The sequence below is a fragment of the Colletotrichum acutatum genome, assembly GCF_030867785.1.
Source record: "Colletotrichum acutatum strain CBS 112980 chromosome Unknown BDZ83scaffold_50, whole genome shotgun sequence".
Lineage (NCBI taxonomy): Eukaryota > Fungi > Ascomycota > Sordariomycetes > Glomerellales > Glomerellaceae > Colletotrichum > Colletotrichum acutatum.
In genome coordinates this window covers 18903-33416 of record NW_026849044.1, presented here as the reverse complement: position 1 = coordinate 33416, position 14514 = coordinate 18903, and the positions used below count along the sequence as shown (strand labels likewise).

The 14514-nt window shown below is 42.9% G+C and overlaps 5 protein-coding genes across 5 annotated transcripts; 3 read left to right on the top strand and 2 right to left on the bottom strand.

Moving 5' to 3' along the window:
* Nucleotides 1–326: 326 nt before the first annotated feature.
* On the bottom strand, nt 327–1340 carry BDZ83DRAFT_578300 (thioesterase superfamily protein; the record flags this gene model as incomplete). Its single annotated transcript, XM_060505109.1, has 3 exons — nt 327–353; nt 415–1130; nt 1199–1340. The coding sequence occupies 3 exons, from the start codon at nt 1338–1340 to the stop codon at nt 327–329; spliced, it is 885 nt and encodes a 294-aa protein (XP_060364600.1).
* A 631-nt stretch (nt 1341–1971) lies between these two features.
* Nucleotides 1972–2885, top strand: BDZ83DRAFT_345489 (uncharacterized protein). Its single transcript, XM_060502484.1, has 5 exons — nt 1972–2031; nt 2084–2191; nt 2289–2412; nt 2466–2494; nt 2553–2885. Exons 2-5 carry the CDS (start codon nt 2189–2191, stop codon nt 2832–2834), a joined length of 438 nt encoding a protein of 145 aa, XP_060364599.1. The 5' UTR covers nt 1972–2031; nt 2084–2188; the 3' UTR covers nt 2835–2885.
* A 51-nt stretch (nt 2886–2936) lies between these two features.
* On the bottom strand, nt 2937–6204 carry BDZ83DRAFT_578249 (CBF/Mak21 family protein; the record flags this gene model as incomplete). The annotated part of the gene is made up of 4 exons (XM_060505103.1): nt 2937–3758; nt 3813–4323; nt 4391–5478; nt 5542–6204. 4 exons carry the CDS (start codon nt 6202–6204, stop codon nt 2937–2939), a joined length of 3084 nt encoding a protein of 1027 aa, XP_060364598.1.
* An 800-nt stretch (nt 6205–7004) lies between these two features.
* BDZ83DRAFT_652037 (uncharacterized protein) lies at nt 7005–9240 on the top strand (the record flags this gene model as incomplete). Its single annotated transcript, XM_060510497.1, has 7 exons — nt 7005–7100; nt 7163–7256; nt 7315–7355; nt 7416–7506; nt 7565–7647; nt 7701–7830; nt 7892–9240. The coding sequence occupies 7 exons, from the start codon at nt 7005–7007 to the stop codon at nt 9238–9240; spliced, it is 1884 nt and encodes a 627-aa protein (XP_060364597.1).
* A 193-nt stretch (nt 9241–9433) lies between these two features.
* BDZ83DRAFT_622276 (prefoldin) lies at nt 9434–10648 on the top strand. Its single transcript, XM_060508325.1, has 5 exons — nt 9434–9842; nt 9928–10089; nt 10150–10259; nt 10329–10446; nt 10530–10648. The coding sequence occupies exons 1-5, from the start codon at nt 9818–9820 to the stop codon at nt 10565–10567; spliced, it is 453 nt and encodes a 150-aa protein (XP_060364596.1). The 5' UTR covers nt 9434–9817; the 3' UTR covers nt 10568–10648.
* The last annotated feature ends 3866 nt before the right edge of the window (nt 10649–14514 follow it).

The window sequence follows — 14514 nt, the reverse complement described above, 5'->3', positions numbered from 1 at the left end:
GTATTCACCGTATGCTGCAATTTTGAGAGGGAGCTATTCTGCGCGCACCCTGATGAGAGCCATCTACCAATCCATCCAGGAGGGCTCGTGGCCTGTACTCATAGTCCGTCCCACAAGAGTGTGGAAGGTCTACTGGCTCGAATAGTCTAAGTCGGATCGGGTTGAGCATGTGCTTTCAGCTCAGTGCATCGATCTGTCTCGCAAAACACTTGTGGATTCGGTGCCATGTCTTCTTTCCAATCACCCCAGTGCATCCCATTCGACTATTACATTTTCAGTATAAATAGAATCGAAAGGACGCGCTCTAGTTTGCGTTTGCAAAGGTCTCAAGTCGCATTCAGCTTGGCCATTACCTTTGTTGGATATCAGTATTGTGGCTCAATGATCCAAATAGTAAGAGAAAAGGTCACTCACGGATGCAAATCTGGGGGAGACAAAAAGCGCAGAGGCTTGCGCTAGGACAATAGGCTCTTCTCCGTCCACTGGCAGCGTTTCCAACTGGCCCTCAACCCATGCCTTACGCCCTTCTACTCTCGTCGTGCGTGCCCGCAAGACAACGTACGTGCCTGCGTGCACTGGTTTTCTATAGTTGATCTCAAGCTTGGCCGTAACGCCCACTTTGTGTGGAAGAGCACCGAAGCAGCATCGCGCCAGACCCTCGTCCAGCATTGTAGCAAGCAATCCACCATGCACAATGCCAGGGTGACCACAAATGTCTGTGCCAAGATGGGAGATTGACACGAGAGACTTGCCTCCCTTTTCAGTCCAGCAGACAGGGGGCACTGTGATCCGACCAGGCCCAAGAAGCGTGCCGCCAGTGAGATTATGCCGCCGCAGCGCATCGGGGAGTCTCATATGGGGTCGAGATTCAGTCATGTCGGGATTCTGGCGCATCTCTGCCGCAATTGGGTGGTTGTTGACGAAATCATTCACTATTGCGGCCTCGTCGTTTTCGGGCACGTAGGCGTGCAGGGTATCTTCATCGGAACGGGGTCTTGCCGCGTCAAGTAGACCAGGCACTAGGGGACTCGCCGCTGCAGCGAAACCCAAGCTCGTAAACAGCAGTCCAAACGCGCCAAAGCTGATGGCTTTGCGGAACCGGGAAGGGCTTGTCGGTTGCGATGCTGTGCCTACAACAACATTGTGTGAGCTCAATGGGTTATGGTCTGAAGGGACTCTCAAAAGCCAAGTAACTTACCTGCATTAACGCCTTGATGATAGCATCGGAGCCAAACCTGCTGACGACGGGCGGAGGTTTGCAAGACTGGCGCGTTAGGGGCGGCCAATGTTGCAGGCTGCTTGAGAAGTTGCCGAAGCGGAAGAAAGGGTGGTGCTGCCATTGATACAGCCGGTCAATCGAGCAACAAGGTTGAAGCTTACGATCGATGTGTATGGCATAGGAGAAGGTCGAGATTAACCTTTCACACGGTTTGTCACTCCAGTCGTATGCCGAGGCTATATGCAGGGTAGCTTGACGGTTCGGGTGAGGTGCCTTGATCCCGGCACTAAGATAGTTCGACTTCATGACACTAAACGACAATTCATTAAGCGAACACTGCTAGCCAACAATATGCATCAATGGGATTTCACTCGGATTCACGAATATGGATAGACGGTTTCCACTCCTCGCACTTGTCTGATGCTTTGTTACAACGGCACACTCCCCCATTCTGAACTCCTGGAGCCATACTTTTGCTGCCGATATAACGTACATGCAACTTCTGGTGTCGTAACCTCGCCCGATCCCCTGTACACCCTACGCAATAGGGTTCTCGAATATGATCAAGACAAGATCCCGGCCACATGACATCATTTCTCTCTCCGTAAAACTATCAGACTCCGGACGGACAGGACAGGGTCTTCACCGTCACCTCAGTGGTTGGTTTTCATGCGGCATCGGTCCGTGTGGCTCCAGGGGTCCTGGGCAGACCTCAAAACTTGAATGACCAAGTACGGGTGCAGAGCAACGTGAAGAGCCTGGAGACCTGGTACAGATGGATACATACCCCTCATCTGACCTTTGGCCTTCTGGTACTATAATAAGACACCGCCGTCCACGATGCAGAAGCTCAGTTGGCTTTAGCATCCACCGTCAACCAACTTCATCTCATACTCGTCCCATCTAACAACTCTCATCACTTAACAGCTGCTAGTAGTTCGGCAGAAAGATACAGCAACAACATACACAATGGTATTGCCTTTTCATGTTTCTTCGCATGCCGAATATGCAAGCGACCTACTGTCTTTTTGACACCGGCTGACCTATCACCGTGCTCTGTCCATTCTAGGCCACGGCAGAAACCGTAGATCTGGGTGCTGTGCACGCGCCTAAAGAAGAGTCCATAAAGGTGTTCCAAGAGATTGCACACGATCTCAAAAGAGAACTTCTCCACATCCGACGTGAACATCAAAGTAAGTCACATTCTCCACCGCAAACAAGCCATGGACTGACACCTAATCACCAGAGCACGAGCCCGAGTACTTTCAGGCCGTTGTAAGTCAATTGTCATTTTATCCCGGCTTACCATCGCGTCCGCTCAGACAGATCCTAGGAACACCTCGACGACCACCAACTAGCCGCTTTTGGCCCGGACAACTTCGTGGCCGTAAGAGTTGCCAGTTCGGCTTACGGAATTCACCTTTTTGGCAAGGTCCGAATCCCAGCACTACCTGAGTCGGGGCCTGCCTATATTCACTTCCGCGCCTTTGTGCCCGGAGCTGAGTCGCCAAAGCTTCACAGCATTCACACCGAAGAGACTGATCATTCGGACGGGGACAAGACGTACAGAGCCATATTCACTAAAGATGACGACCTTGAGTGGTTTGATACATAGATATGGGATGGGCCGAGAGCAAGTTGGTTAGGAGTTCTCATCTCATGGGCTTCTTTAGCCCAGACGTACAATATTATGTCTATTGAGAATTTCTTGGTCCGATTACATGTCCTCTTCCTCTGCCGCCAAGAGCTCGGCATAATCATCTGCCGACGCAAACATAGGCAAGTCCTTGAGTTTCCTCCTGGATGATCGGGCGGCGCTCTTGCTCTTCTGGCTAGTTTCCTCGGCCTCTCCAGGTACTGCAGATAACTCAGGGCTCTCCTCATCCTCCATCGCCTCATCGTCGTCTCCTTCCTCGCCATGAAGCTCGCTAGCATCTTTGTCGTCTTCGTCATCTTCGTCACCATCCGAAAGTTCGGCGTCGGAGCCGTCAGAGAAAACGACGCCGCCATCAGACTCTTCATCGCTGTCGTCGAATCCATCCATGTCAAGGTCGTCATCGTCACTCTCGATTGGACCATCGGGATGCGAGGCAGTCAGGGCCTTCCAGATCTCATCCTCTTGCTCGGCGTCGTCCTCGACACTGACCTCGTCTTGTCCAGATGACGATTGTTCAGTGATCTTCTTACCACCCTCGACCTTCTTGCCCGCTTGCTTGAAGTATTCGTGGAAGAAGATATCCTCCGCTGCGACCTGGTCTACCTTCTTGTTCCAGAATTTAGGCGTGTTAATTGGCGCAGCTGCGCCTGAGCCAGTTCTCTTCGCGAGCCAGATGCTACCAGAATCGGGATTGCGGACCGGCTGCATGATTGATGCTCCCCTGGCAGTCTCTGCCGCCTTCGGGCTGCGGTACACAAATTTGTCGAGGAATCTGATCAAGCTATGGCTCTCCAAGTCAGGCTTGGCCATCTGCTTCTCATTTGAGAACAGACTTGCGGCTAGTAGAGACACGGACGGGTGGAAGTGAGTGAGGGGTGGTATCTGGATTCATTAGCGGCTGGAGTCTCGTGAATCAAAACACAGATACACGCTTACAATTTCCCAGAGACAGCTGTTTTGAGCATTGCTATGCTCTGGGTTTCTTTTGCGGCCGTCGTACACACTTCCTCTAGACACAGATGTGTTCTGATCCTCTGCCGAGGGCTGGCTAGTGGCCTCTTCTGTGTCGTTATCCTCTGGTTCTTCAAGAAGTGCTCTAAGGTCGGGGAACTGGGTCCGCAGTTGGAACACCACATATATCAAGCCACAGACGAAAGCAGGCTGGTGCAAGTTGAGAATCTGCAACATTCTCTTCGCAAAGGCCTTGATTCGCCTCGTGTCAACATCGGCCTTGAGAGACTTCAGAATCAGGTTCAGGTAAAGGGCTTGTTTAGAGGAGTTGGCAAGTCGCGGATCCAACAAGGATTCGTACAACGTTCTGTAGAATCTATCGGAAGCCAAGTGTCTTGACACGGATATTTGCTGGATGAGAATCAGCGCCTGAATGCTCGTGTTGAAGTTCGTTGAGTGCGCAATGCGGAAAAGGGTGTCCATTTGGGATTCGAGGCTGCGTGCGAGTGTCAGCTGTTTTGAATATTCGGAAGCACAGAAACCATTGGAAAAGATATGCTTACATGGGGTCATGTTCGGCTACGAACGGCACAGCGCGGTTGATACCTGTCAATACTGCGGTGACCAGCTTATCGGCTGTCTCCGTTGTAACGCCAGTCTCCTTGGAAGAACGATCCTGTTGACTTTCAGCAGGTGCTTTGCCAAGTGCGGAACTGTTGAGAAGAGTAACGAAAATCTCAAAATAAATGCGGAGCAGTGCCTCTGCCGTGCCACCTTCGCGGTTGCTCAGTATCGTCTGATTCAGAGTGTTCGTGGCGTGGTACTTAGCCCTGAAGGTTTGGCCTGGTCGGAGTAGAACTTCCTGCTCTATGCCCTTGATCACAACCTGCTTCATTCCGGGGTGGGTGTTCTGGAGCTGGAGAAGAAGGTAGGAAACTCTCGAGGCAATCTTGCGGTCCTTGTCGCCCATCTTGTTAACCAACAACCTGAGCAAATTGGTCTCTTGCTCGGGCTTGTCCTTGAGCAGGCCGTAGACAAAGTCGATAGAACGGGTGCGAGAGTATTCAATCTCATCATTGCACCAGACCTCAAGGAGCTGGATGATCTTGAAGTATGATGTCTTGAGCCAGTCCTCGTAAGCCCACTGGATGAGGTGTGCATCCGTTAAGCGACCCGGTAAGGCTTGGCTAGAGTTCCAATTCTTGACAGAGGATCGCTGTAGAGCTCCAATGAGACCAGGTTGAGTCTGAAAGGCGCGCAGTCTCCTATTAGGGGGTAGAACTAGGCCTGGACCGAGGAGATCGACCAGAGCACCAAGAGCACCAATGGCCTGAGCACGACTCCTTTTGGATGCAAGGCCTAGGAGTGACTCAAAAGCCTTGACGTTGTGCAGCGGTGATTCTTGAATTGCCAAGGTGAGAGCAGAAACTTTGTCGGAGAGCGTTCCGGAAGACATGATGGTGGAGAGGAACTTTCGAGAGGATGATGCCAAAACGCTCTTGTTGTACGCTGCCGCGTCCGCCTCCAGAAGAGTGACTGCATGAGCTCTGAGAGCATTGATGGCGCCAAGGAAACCATTCACTTCGGGAGACGTAGGGTCTGGGAGCTGGCTCAGTTCCGCGCCGTGCCAATCAGCACGAGGTTCGAATTTCTGGCGTGCATGGGTCAGCATATGCATGAATTTGACAAGAATTTGGGTCAGGTGGCTGCTCACGAACTGCTTCTTGAACGTATCTTTGACATCCTTACGGGGAAGTTGTTGCGGTGCATGGACCTCGGAAGCTGTGTCTTCCTGGGCTGACTGGTCATCGCCTTCACCAACTTCGTCTGCCTCGCTCACTTCATGCTCCTCTGTCTCCTCCTCCCCCTCCTCCTCCTCCTCCGGGAATTCTTCTGCATCCTGGGCTGTTGCTGCTTCATGATGTCGTTGGAGGCCTAGCTGAGCTGCGAAAGCAGCAAGCTCATTCTGAAGTTTTCCGTCAACAGTAGCGACGGAGTTGGCTTCCCCAGTGGCGTCTTCGTCGTCCGAATCAATGTCTCCAATGAGCTTCAGGTCCTCTTCGTCTCCTCCCAAGGCCCTGATCTCCTCTAGAAGATCCTCGCGGTTGAGGGGCGCGCCCTTCTTGCCCTTCACCTCAGTCGTAATCCCGTCACGCCCGCTCGTGGACTTGTCGCGACGATGGGCGTGCTTTTTCCGTTGGTGCGAGCTCTCCAATTGCTCGTCGATATGTTTGCGCTTCTTGTTGTCGGTTGAGTTGTCTTTGGTAGCTTTGCCTAGTTTTCCCTCGATCTTGGCTGTGAGATTCGAAAATGACTGCGGATTCAAGGACGCTGGCTGTCGAGCCTTGCCGGCAGGTTGCCTCTTTGGCTTGCCCATCACGTATTTCTGATTACGACTGTAGCCAAAGGAAGAGGCAGAGTCCTGAACAAGTGAATGAGTAACAGAATAACGAACCGTGTGAAGGTGAGAGAAATCCTCTGTACCTATTGCGCCAAAATGTACAAGAAGCAGAACTTGCAATGCAGAGAAGAAAGAGTGTCGCAAAAAAAAAAGGCAATTGAGCGCCAGGAGTGGGGCACGTGTTTCTTATCGATAAGCAGGGATGGCAACGTGAGGTGGTTGAGGTCGTGGTCGAGCCTCCCAGTCTATGAATACCTCAAATGGAACGGTGAACCCAAGTGAATGTTACCTATCTGTATTGTCATCTCCAATTCGGAGTATCCAAGGTATTTCGGAGTAAGGTATTAATCAATGCTATGAATTCGGGTCGCGCATCCATCTGACCTCGTCAACCTAGGTAAGCCAAATTGTCGCTAATAGCTCTCTCATCCAAGCGATCCAAGATTGCAGTCGAACAAAATTTGACGCAGCCTCCCTCACCTGGCCTCACGAACCCTTGTGACCCTGACGAGATTGCATCTTGTCTTCGCGCCAGTTTCACTCATTAATTGTCCACTGTCGGCGTGTGCCATTAGCTGATTTCCGATTGACAAGTCCCCAAGCGACCAGCTCGTTGAACGATTGACCAACCACCACTATCATCCCATCTTGGTGGATGCTATTAAGGTGAAGATATTGGTCATCGTTGCTGAAGCAGTATCTCACTTACGAGTATTGGTCAGCGAACCTGCTACAGAGTTACCTCATCAGCTGGTGTACTCACTTTTGACGCCAATATGTCCTTCAGTTTCGCCAGGAGACTCGCTATCTTATCGACGTCTCATAGCACGAAGGCAAGCTATGGCAACTTAACATTCAATGGCAGTAGCCAGGTAGGTACACACATATGCCTTTGGACTCATAAGCTCATACAACATCGCTTACATGTCACCAGTCATTCAGCCGCAGCTACCGCGCTGGTAGCGCCAGGAATCGACTGTCAACTGTTTGGGTCCCTACCGGAGGAATGACACCTGAACGAGGCGAAGGTAGGTCTACCGCATGCTGCCCATCTCGATTGCCAGCATACTCATCTTAGATACTCAGGCGCCTGTGAAAAGCTTGTTCGCGCCGGATTCTTGCGACAGGTAGGTTGTTCGGCGAAGGGGCATTAAGATGGGAGATTTTGCTCATTCCTCATATTTCAGTCACATGCTGGCATTTTCCATCTGCTTCCTCTTGGCCAGCGTGTCCAACGTAAGCTTGAGGGCGTCATTGACTACTACATGCAAGAACTCGGTTAGTTGTTTGTACACTTCGGCTGCAGGCCGCTGTCATTCACTGACGTCTGCTACAGGGGCCTCGAGAGTAGCTCTGTCAACCATTACGTCCAAGGACCTCTGGCAGAGGAGTGGCCGTCTCACACAACTAGAGGCTGAGGTCCGATCATGCTTTCCCAAAAAAAAAACCAATACCACGGCTGACTTGCAAAGCTGTTTGGCTTCGAGGACCGCAAAGGATCCAAATACATGTTGTCGCCCACCCACGAGGAAGAGATTACTACTCTAGTGGCAAAGACTGTGAAGTCCTACAAAGAATTGCCCCTTCGCCTCTATCAAATCAGTAAGACCAGCAACTTCACAAGCCTCGTCAGCAGCCCAATAACTGATGCTGAAATCATTAGCGCGCAAATTTCGTGACGAACTGCGCCCGCGCCATGGACTACTAAGAACCCGCGAGTTCACCATGAAGGACCTCTATACCTTTGACGTCTCCGCGGATTCGGCCTTGGAGACCTATCAGAAGGTCCAGTCGGCATACACTGGCGTTTTCAAAGCATTGAAGCTGCCGGTGATAGTAGCCAAAGCGAGCTCCGGCGACATGGGAGGTGATCTGAGCCATGAGTATCACTTGCCCACCACAATTGGGGAGGACACTCTGGTCACCTGCAACACTTGTAACTACGCTGCTAACGCCGAGGTCGCCGAGACAAGGGCAGCCGCCGTCGGCAGCACAGGACCATGCGGTCTGACTGAAGCCTCAAGTCCTGCATCTGCTCCAATAAGGGTGTGGCGAGGCATCAGTAAAGACCGCAAGACCTTGGTGAATGCTTGGTATCCAGGCCGGGCCCAGGATGAATCTGACCGAGAGACCGATCTCAGAATCTCGGCCATCAAGACGATTGTCGCTGATCTGGACGCAAGCACTGAGAATGCCATATCACTGTGGCGGACAGCTACTACATCAGCGAGTTCCAGCACGAACACTGCGGCCACCCGGGCCCATATCATCAACATCATACACTCCACATTGACCAGCAACCTGGAAGAGGTTCTACGAGAAGAAAGCAAATCATCGCCTTTGTCGGGCTTGGATGTTCCCGAGGACAGAGTAGACTCGACCACCATTACCAGAACTCAAGGTGGACAATCAATCAACCTGCTTGCCGCTCGCGATGGCGACAAATGTCCTTGCTGCGACAATGGCATTCTCCAGCTGCAGAAGGCGCTAGAGCTCGGGCACACTTTCTACCTAGGAACGCGATACTCGGAGCCACTCGAAGCAACAGTGTCCATACCAACTCGTGCCAAATCAAGCCAGCGCGATGGCCAGCCAGCTTTAACCGAGCAAAAGACGCCTATGCAGATGGGGTGCCATGGAATTGGCGTCTCCCGACTCATAGGGGCCGTAGCTGAGCATCTAACGGACACCAAGGGCCTACAATGGCCGCGCGTGATTGCTCCTTACGAAGTCGTGGTGATTTCCCCTCCTAATCTAGCTGAAGATGCTAGTCAAGTGTATGATGAGATCGCCAAAGGGGCCATTGACACGGTGCTGGATGACAGGTCGGCATCCTTCGGTTGGAAGCTGAATGACGCAGACTTGGTAGGTTATCCAGTCCTAGTCATACTGGGTAGAGTATGGAAGGAGACGGGTGACTGTGAGGTCCAGTGCCGCAGACTCGGGATCAAAGAAATGGTTCCGCTTAGAGAGCTACGCCAGCGTGTGGCAGGGTTGCTCGAACAGCTCTGAGCAGAATGAAGATCGCTGGGGCATCGGCGAGACGCCCGCGACGCGGCGTGTACAAGACAGTCATGTATATACAAATCAGATGTAATACCATTGTAAAGATAGGAAAACGCCTGCAGTAGTTCACTTTGATGTCACGACCAGAAGGCGTGCGTTTCCATTGCTGTTGGAACATTAGAGACCACAGCAACCATTCTCGTCTATGTATCTTACCAAACTCGTCGTGAGGTGGGTGACATGCGATGGCGGCCTGCCCAGGCGTGTTCTGCGGGTGTGGGGCGGTCACGTGTATAGCCACTGCCCGAGAAGTGCGACAACGGGTGTCAATAATATGGGAAGGAGTGGTGTCAATGGACGACAATCAATTGATCAGGCCGTGCTTCAAACCTCCCTCAGCTTCCACAGAGGTTGACACAGCACCAGATCTCAATCACTTCAGCAATCCGCCGTTTGGCTTTTTGCCTTTTGTTCGACGTGGGCTTTCACCGTCGCTCTGGGGTTAGTACTAAGCAAAGACTCAGACTCACCTCGGTCATCTATCCCGACAACTTTGTTCGCCCGCAGGCCGGTTCAGTCAACCATGGCCGCTCAGAATTCCGAGAGTAGTGAGTATTTCCGGTTGAGATTCCGCCATCTCGTCCTTGAGATCAGGTATGCGTCTTCGATTTCCGTGCTGACTCAGCTCTATAGTCAATCTGGAGACGCTGGACACCCAGCAACTCAGTCAGGTCAAGAAGCAGTTGGAAGAAGAACTCGAGCACTTGACAAACTCGTTCGCCCAGCTCCACAGCGCGCAATCCAGGTTCAAGGAGTGCCTCCGGTGTGTCAAGGCCAGACCCGGTGCTGGAGATGGTATGCAGGCGCCCTACTTTCCCATCTCATCGGTGGCCAGCGAACTTAACATTTGTCTAGGCGACAAGTCTGTCCTGGTGCCGTTAACCAACTCCCTCTACGTACGTGGAGAGCTTTCGGATCCAAAACACGTCATCGTCGACGTAGGCACAGGATTCTACGTCGAGAAGGCATGTTTATCAAGCCCCGGGGTCTGTGTGACTGACCTCTGACCATTGTGTGTGTTAACGCTTGCGCAGGATACCGAGTCTGCCGAACGTTTCTACGAGGCCAAGGTTCAGAATTTGATGAATAATATTCAGGACCTGGAGGTGATCGTGCAGCGGAAAACGCTCAATGTGCGCAGTGTTGAAGATGGTAAGTTCCATATATCCCTAAGAATTATGGCTGGGCAATGGACGTGGTTTAGGATGTACTAACAAGTGATGTGCAAATAATAGTACTAAGGCAGAAGGTTTTACAAGGCCAAGCAGCATAAGTAGTAATAAATAGTCTAGAAGAAAATACTAGAATTATTTTTATTAATTTTCTTAATAAAAGAAGTTAAATTATTAAGTAATCAATATTACATAACATATATATATATATATATATAGCGAGGTGCTTATTAAATCTTTATAAACTTTATAATTATAAATAAATAAATTCCCCCGATAAAGTAATCCGCGAGGGCCGTGTTATATATTATATAATAGTTTTTTTCTAGCTTTATAAATATAAAAGATCGATTATAATGAAATGAGGCTTTTAAAAAGAATTATATAATATAGTATACTTTTTAATTATATAATATATATAATATACCTTAAATATATACTTAATTTAATATAGTAATTTCGATATAAAAACTATTATATAATTTAGGATAAATAAGCTACCTTTTTAGCTATTTATTAATAATAAACTAAGCGATATATTTATAAAATAGTAATAACTAAAAAGCTTAAGTATGAAATTCGGCCGTAAAAGTTAGAGATAGCTTTTTTTAATTATAAAAGTTCTAAACTTTAATAATAATATAAAGGTTTTTAAAAAAAAGAGCTAAAAGGGCCAATATTTAACTACTTATACTAAAGTTTATAAAAATTCTTTTTATTTTAATTACTTTTTATATTATTTATAAACTCTATTTAAATTTAATAAACTATTAAATAAATATATTAAACGAACTTATTAATATATAAATTATATTAATAAGACTTATTTTATATTTAATATATAGTTAATAATTAGCGGGCTAACGATACTTTTTAATAAGCTTACCCCCCTTATTATAAAGCAATTATAGCGCTGCGCACTATAGTTAACTCAGCTACTATTTTATAAAATAGGGGCACCTTTTAACTAGCTTCTTGCCTATAAAAAATAGGCTAAGATTTAGTTTCTATATATTATAGGACTTATTTATAGAATAAATACCTTTTTTATTCTTAATTAACTTTATTCTATTATAATTCTAAATCTTTTATTTATATAACTATTAATAAAATAGTATTTAACGTAAATAATAGACTTTTAAAAAATAAAAGCTCGGGGCCTTTTAATAATCCTAGTAATAACTAAATTAATCTTAGTTATAATACCGCTAACTTTAGAACTATCCCTTTAAATACTATTTTAATAGTTTAAAAAGCTCTTTAAAATAGAATTACTTAATTAAAAAAAGCCCTAGAATAATAAAGATATATTATAACTTAGTAAAACTCCTTTACTAAATAAATTATTAAAATACTCGATCGCTACTATTATTTTAATTTTTATTTTCTTTTTAATAATAAAAATATTAAAATTAAAAATATTTAAACCTTTATTAAAAAAGCTATATTTAAATATTATAATAAATAAATCTTAAATATTAATTACGCTTTTCTAAGCGCGCCGTAAAGATTTCGATTTAACTATATTAAAATTATTTTCTTTTTTAATTATATAAATATTAATTACTAAGCGAAATAATCTTAATATTATAATAAATTACTTAATATTCGTATTAAAAATACTTTAAATTTTAATTACTTTTTAAAATAGATTTATACTTTATTAAAAGACGTTATTTATAGGGAGCTTAAAATTATATAAAATATTATTTCGGCTCGCTAAAAGGATAACTAAAGCCTTTTAAACTTTAATACCTATTTAAAGTCTTTAAAAAAGGAATTTATTACCTTACTTAAAAAAGAACATACCTTTTTTTTTATACTAAACTATTAAAAAAACTATAATAAAGTATTTATAAATTTAATTTTACTCTTTTTAAAACCCGTACTAAAATAATAGTAGTTATAAACTAAATATAATAGGTTATAAAAAGGGATAAAAAAAAGAAAAATAATTATTATAAAAACGAAAAGGGTTTAAATAAAAAGCGCTAAAAAAAAGCTAAAAAAAAGCCCTCCTTTTCCTATAGCTCTAAATAAGCTTTTTCTTTTTATTCTATAAATAAAAAACTATAAATACGATTTAATAAAAATAAAAAACCTCTTCGCTACTATATTTATAATAATACTAAATATTTAATAAATATTTATCTAGATAAAGGTAAGGATTATTAAAAAAAAAAAGTTCTTCTGCTATATAGAGTATTTAAAATCCTTTTAAAAAAAAAAAATCCCCTATTTTTCTCTTTTCTTATTTTAAAAATAAATTAGCGTTTTTATATCCCTACTTTGATAAAAAGTTTATAAAAAGATTTATTTACTTTTTATAATTTAAATACCGCTATTAAATATAATTTAGTTTTTTTTACTTTTATATAGTAATTTAGCTTTAATTAAATAAAACTTATAGCCCTAATTTTAGAAGCTATAGAGTAATTAAAAATCTTTATTTATAAAGTCTAGAATATCTTTATATTATTTATTAATTTAAAAAGGATTATTAAAACCTTTATCTAAGCTTATATTGCCGTTAACCAAGACCCTCGTTTAAATAATAATTCTATTCTCTTTTTAATAATTATTATTAAGGATTTAAATATCTATTTTAAAAGATCTTAGCATTATTAATAGTTCGAGATCTTTTAAAAATAATAAAAGGCCCTCTACCCTTTTTACTTTATTAAAAAGGCTTAATAAACTATATATATATATATTATTATTACCCTATTTAAAACCCTCCTTTTATTTAATAAAAATAAAGGTTCTTTTTATAATATTATAGAACTCCCGTTAAAGTTAATCTTTACTCGGGATATTTTTAATATAAAAAAGGCTATAATACTGGCTCTATTTAAGTCTATTAATTATTAAATTAAAATAATAAAAAGTAAAGAACCTCTTTAAAAGCCTATTTACTTACTTTTTTTTAAAGAGTTATAAACCTTTTATAATTATATTAATATAGAGCTAAAAAAAAAGAAGGATTTATTTTTTTAAAAGCTTTATAAAAGTACCTATTATCTTTATTTTAAAAAAAAACGGGAGTCTCTATCTATATATTAACTATAAAGGATTAAATCGAGTTATTATTAAAAACCGCTACTCTCTTTTATTTATATTTAAAATCCTAAACCGAATTACTAGCTTTTAGTATTTCTTTAAACTCGACTTTAAAAAAGCTTATTATTAAATACGTATTTATAAAGGGGATAAATAGAAAATAGCTTTTTATATTTAATATAGTCTATATAAGTATTTAATAATACCCTTTAGCCTTATTAATACTCTAATAACTTTCCAAAACTATATTAATATTACATTTAAAAGAATTATAAATAACTTCTATATTATTTATTTAGATAATATCCTAATCTTTTTTAAAAATAGAATAACCTATATTAAGTACTTTTTATAAATTATAAATAGGCTATAAAAGGCGTAGCTATATACTAACCTTTTTAAATATACCTTTTATTAAAAAGAGGTTAAGTTTTTAAAGTTTATTTTATTTATTAAAAAGGTCTCTATAGCTCTTAATAAAATAAAAACTATTTCGAAATAGCCTTTATTTATTACCTTTAAAAAAGTCTAGGTCTTCCTCGGGTTTTATAACTTCTATTAAAGGTTTATCTATAAATACCCTAAGATTATTAAACTACTTATAGATTTACTTAAAAAAAATAAAAATAAAAAAAAACCTAAAGAGGTATATTTAAATCGTAGCGCTATTTTAGCTTTTAAAATCCTATAATAAACCTTTTAATCGGCCCCTTTTTTAAAGCATTTTTTTAATAAATTGCTTATTAAAATTAAAATAAATACTTTAAATTATACTATATCTAGGATTCTTTTTTAAAAATATATAGATAATTAATAGTACTCTATAGCCTTTTAATTATAAAAGTTTAAAAGTACTAAGCTTAATTAGGGTACCCTAAACTAAGAGATATACGCTATTATAAAATCCTTTAAAACCTAGTAATATTATATAGAAAGGTCTACGACTTTTATAAAGGTTTTAATTAATTATTAAAACCTTAGTTTATTT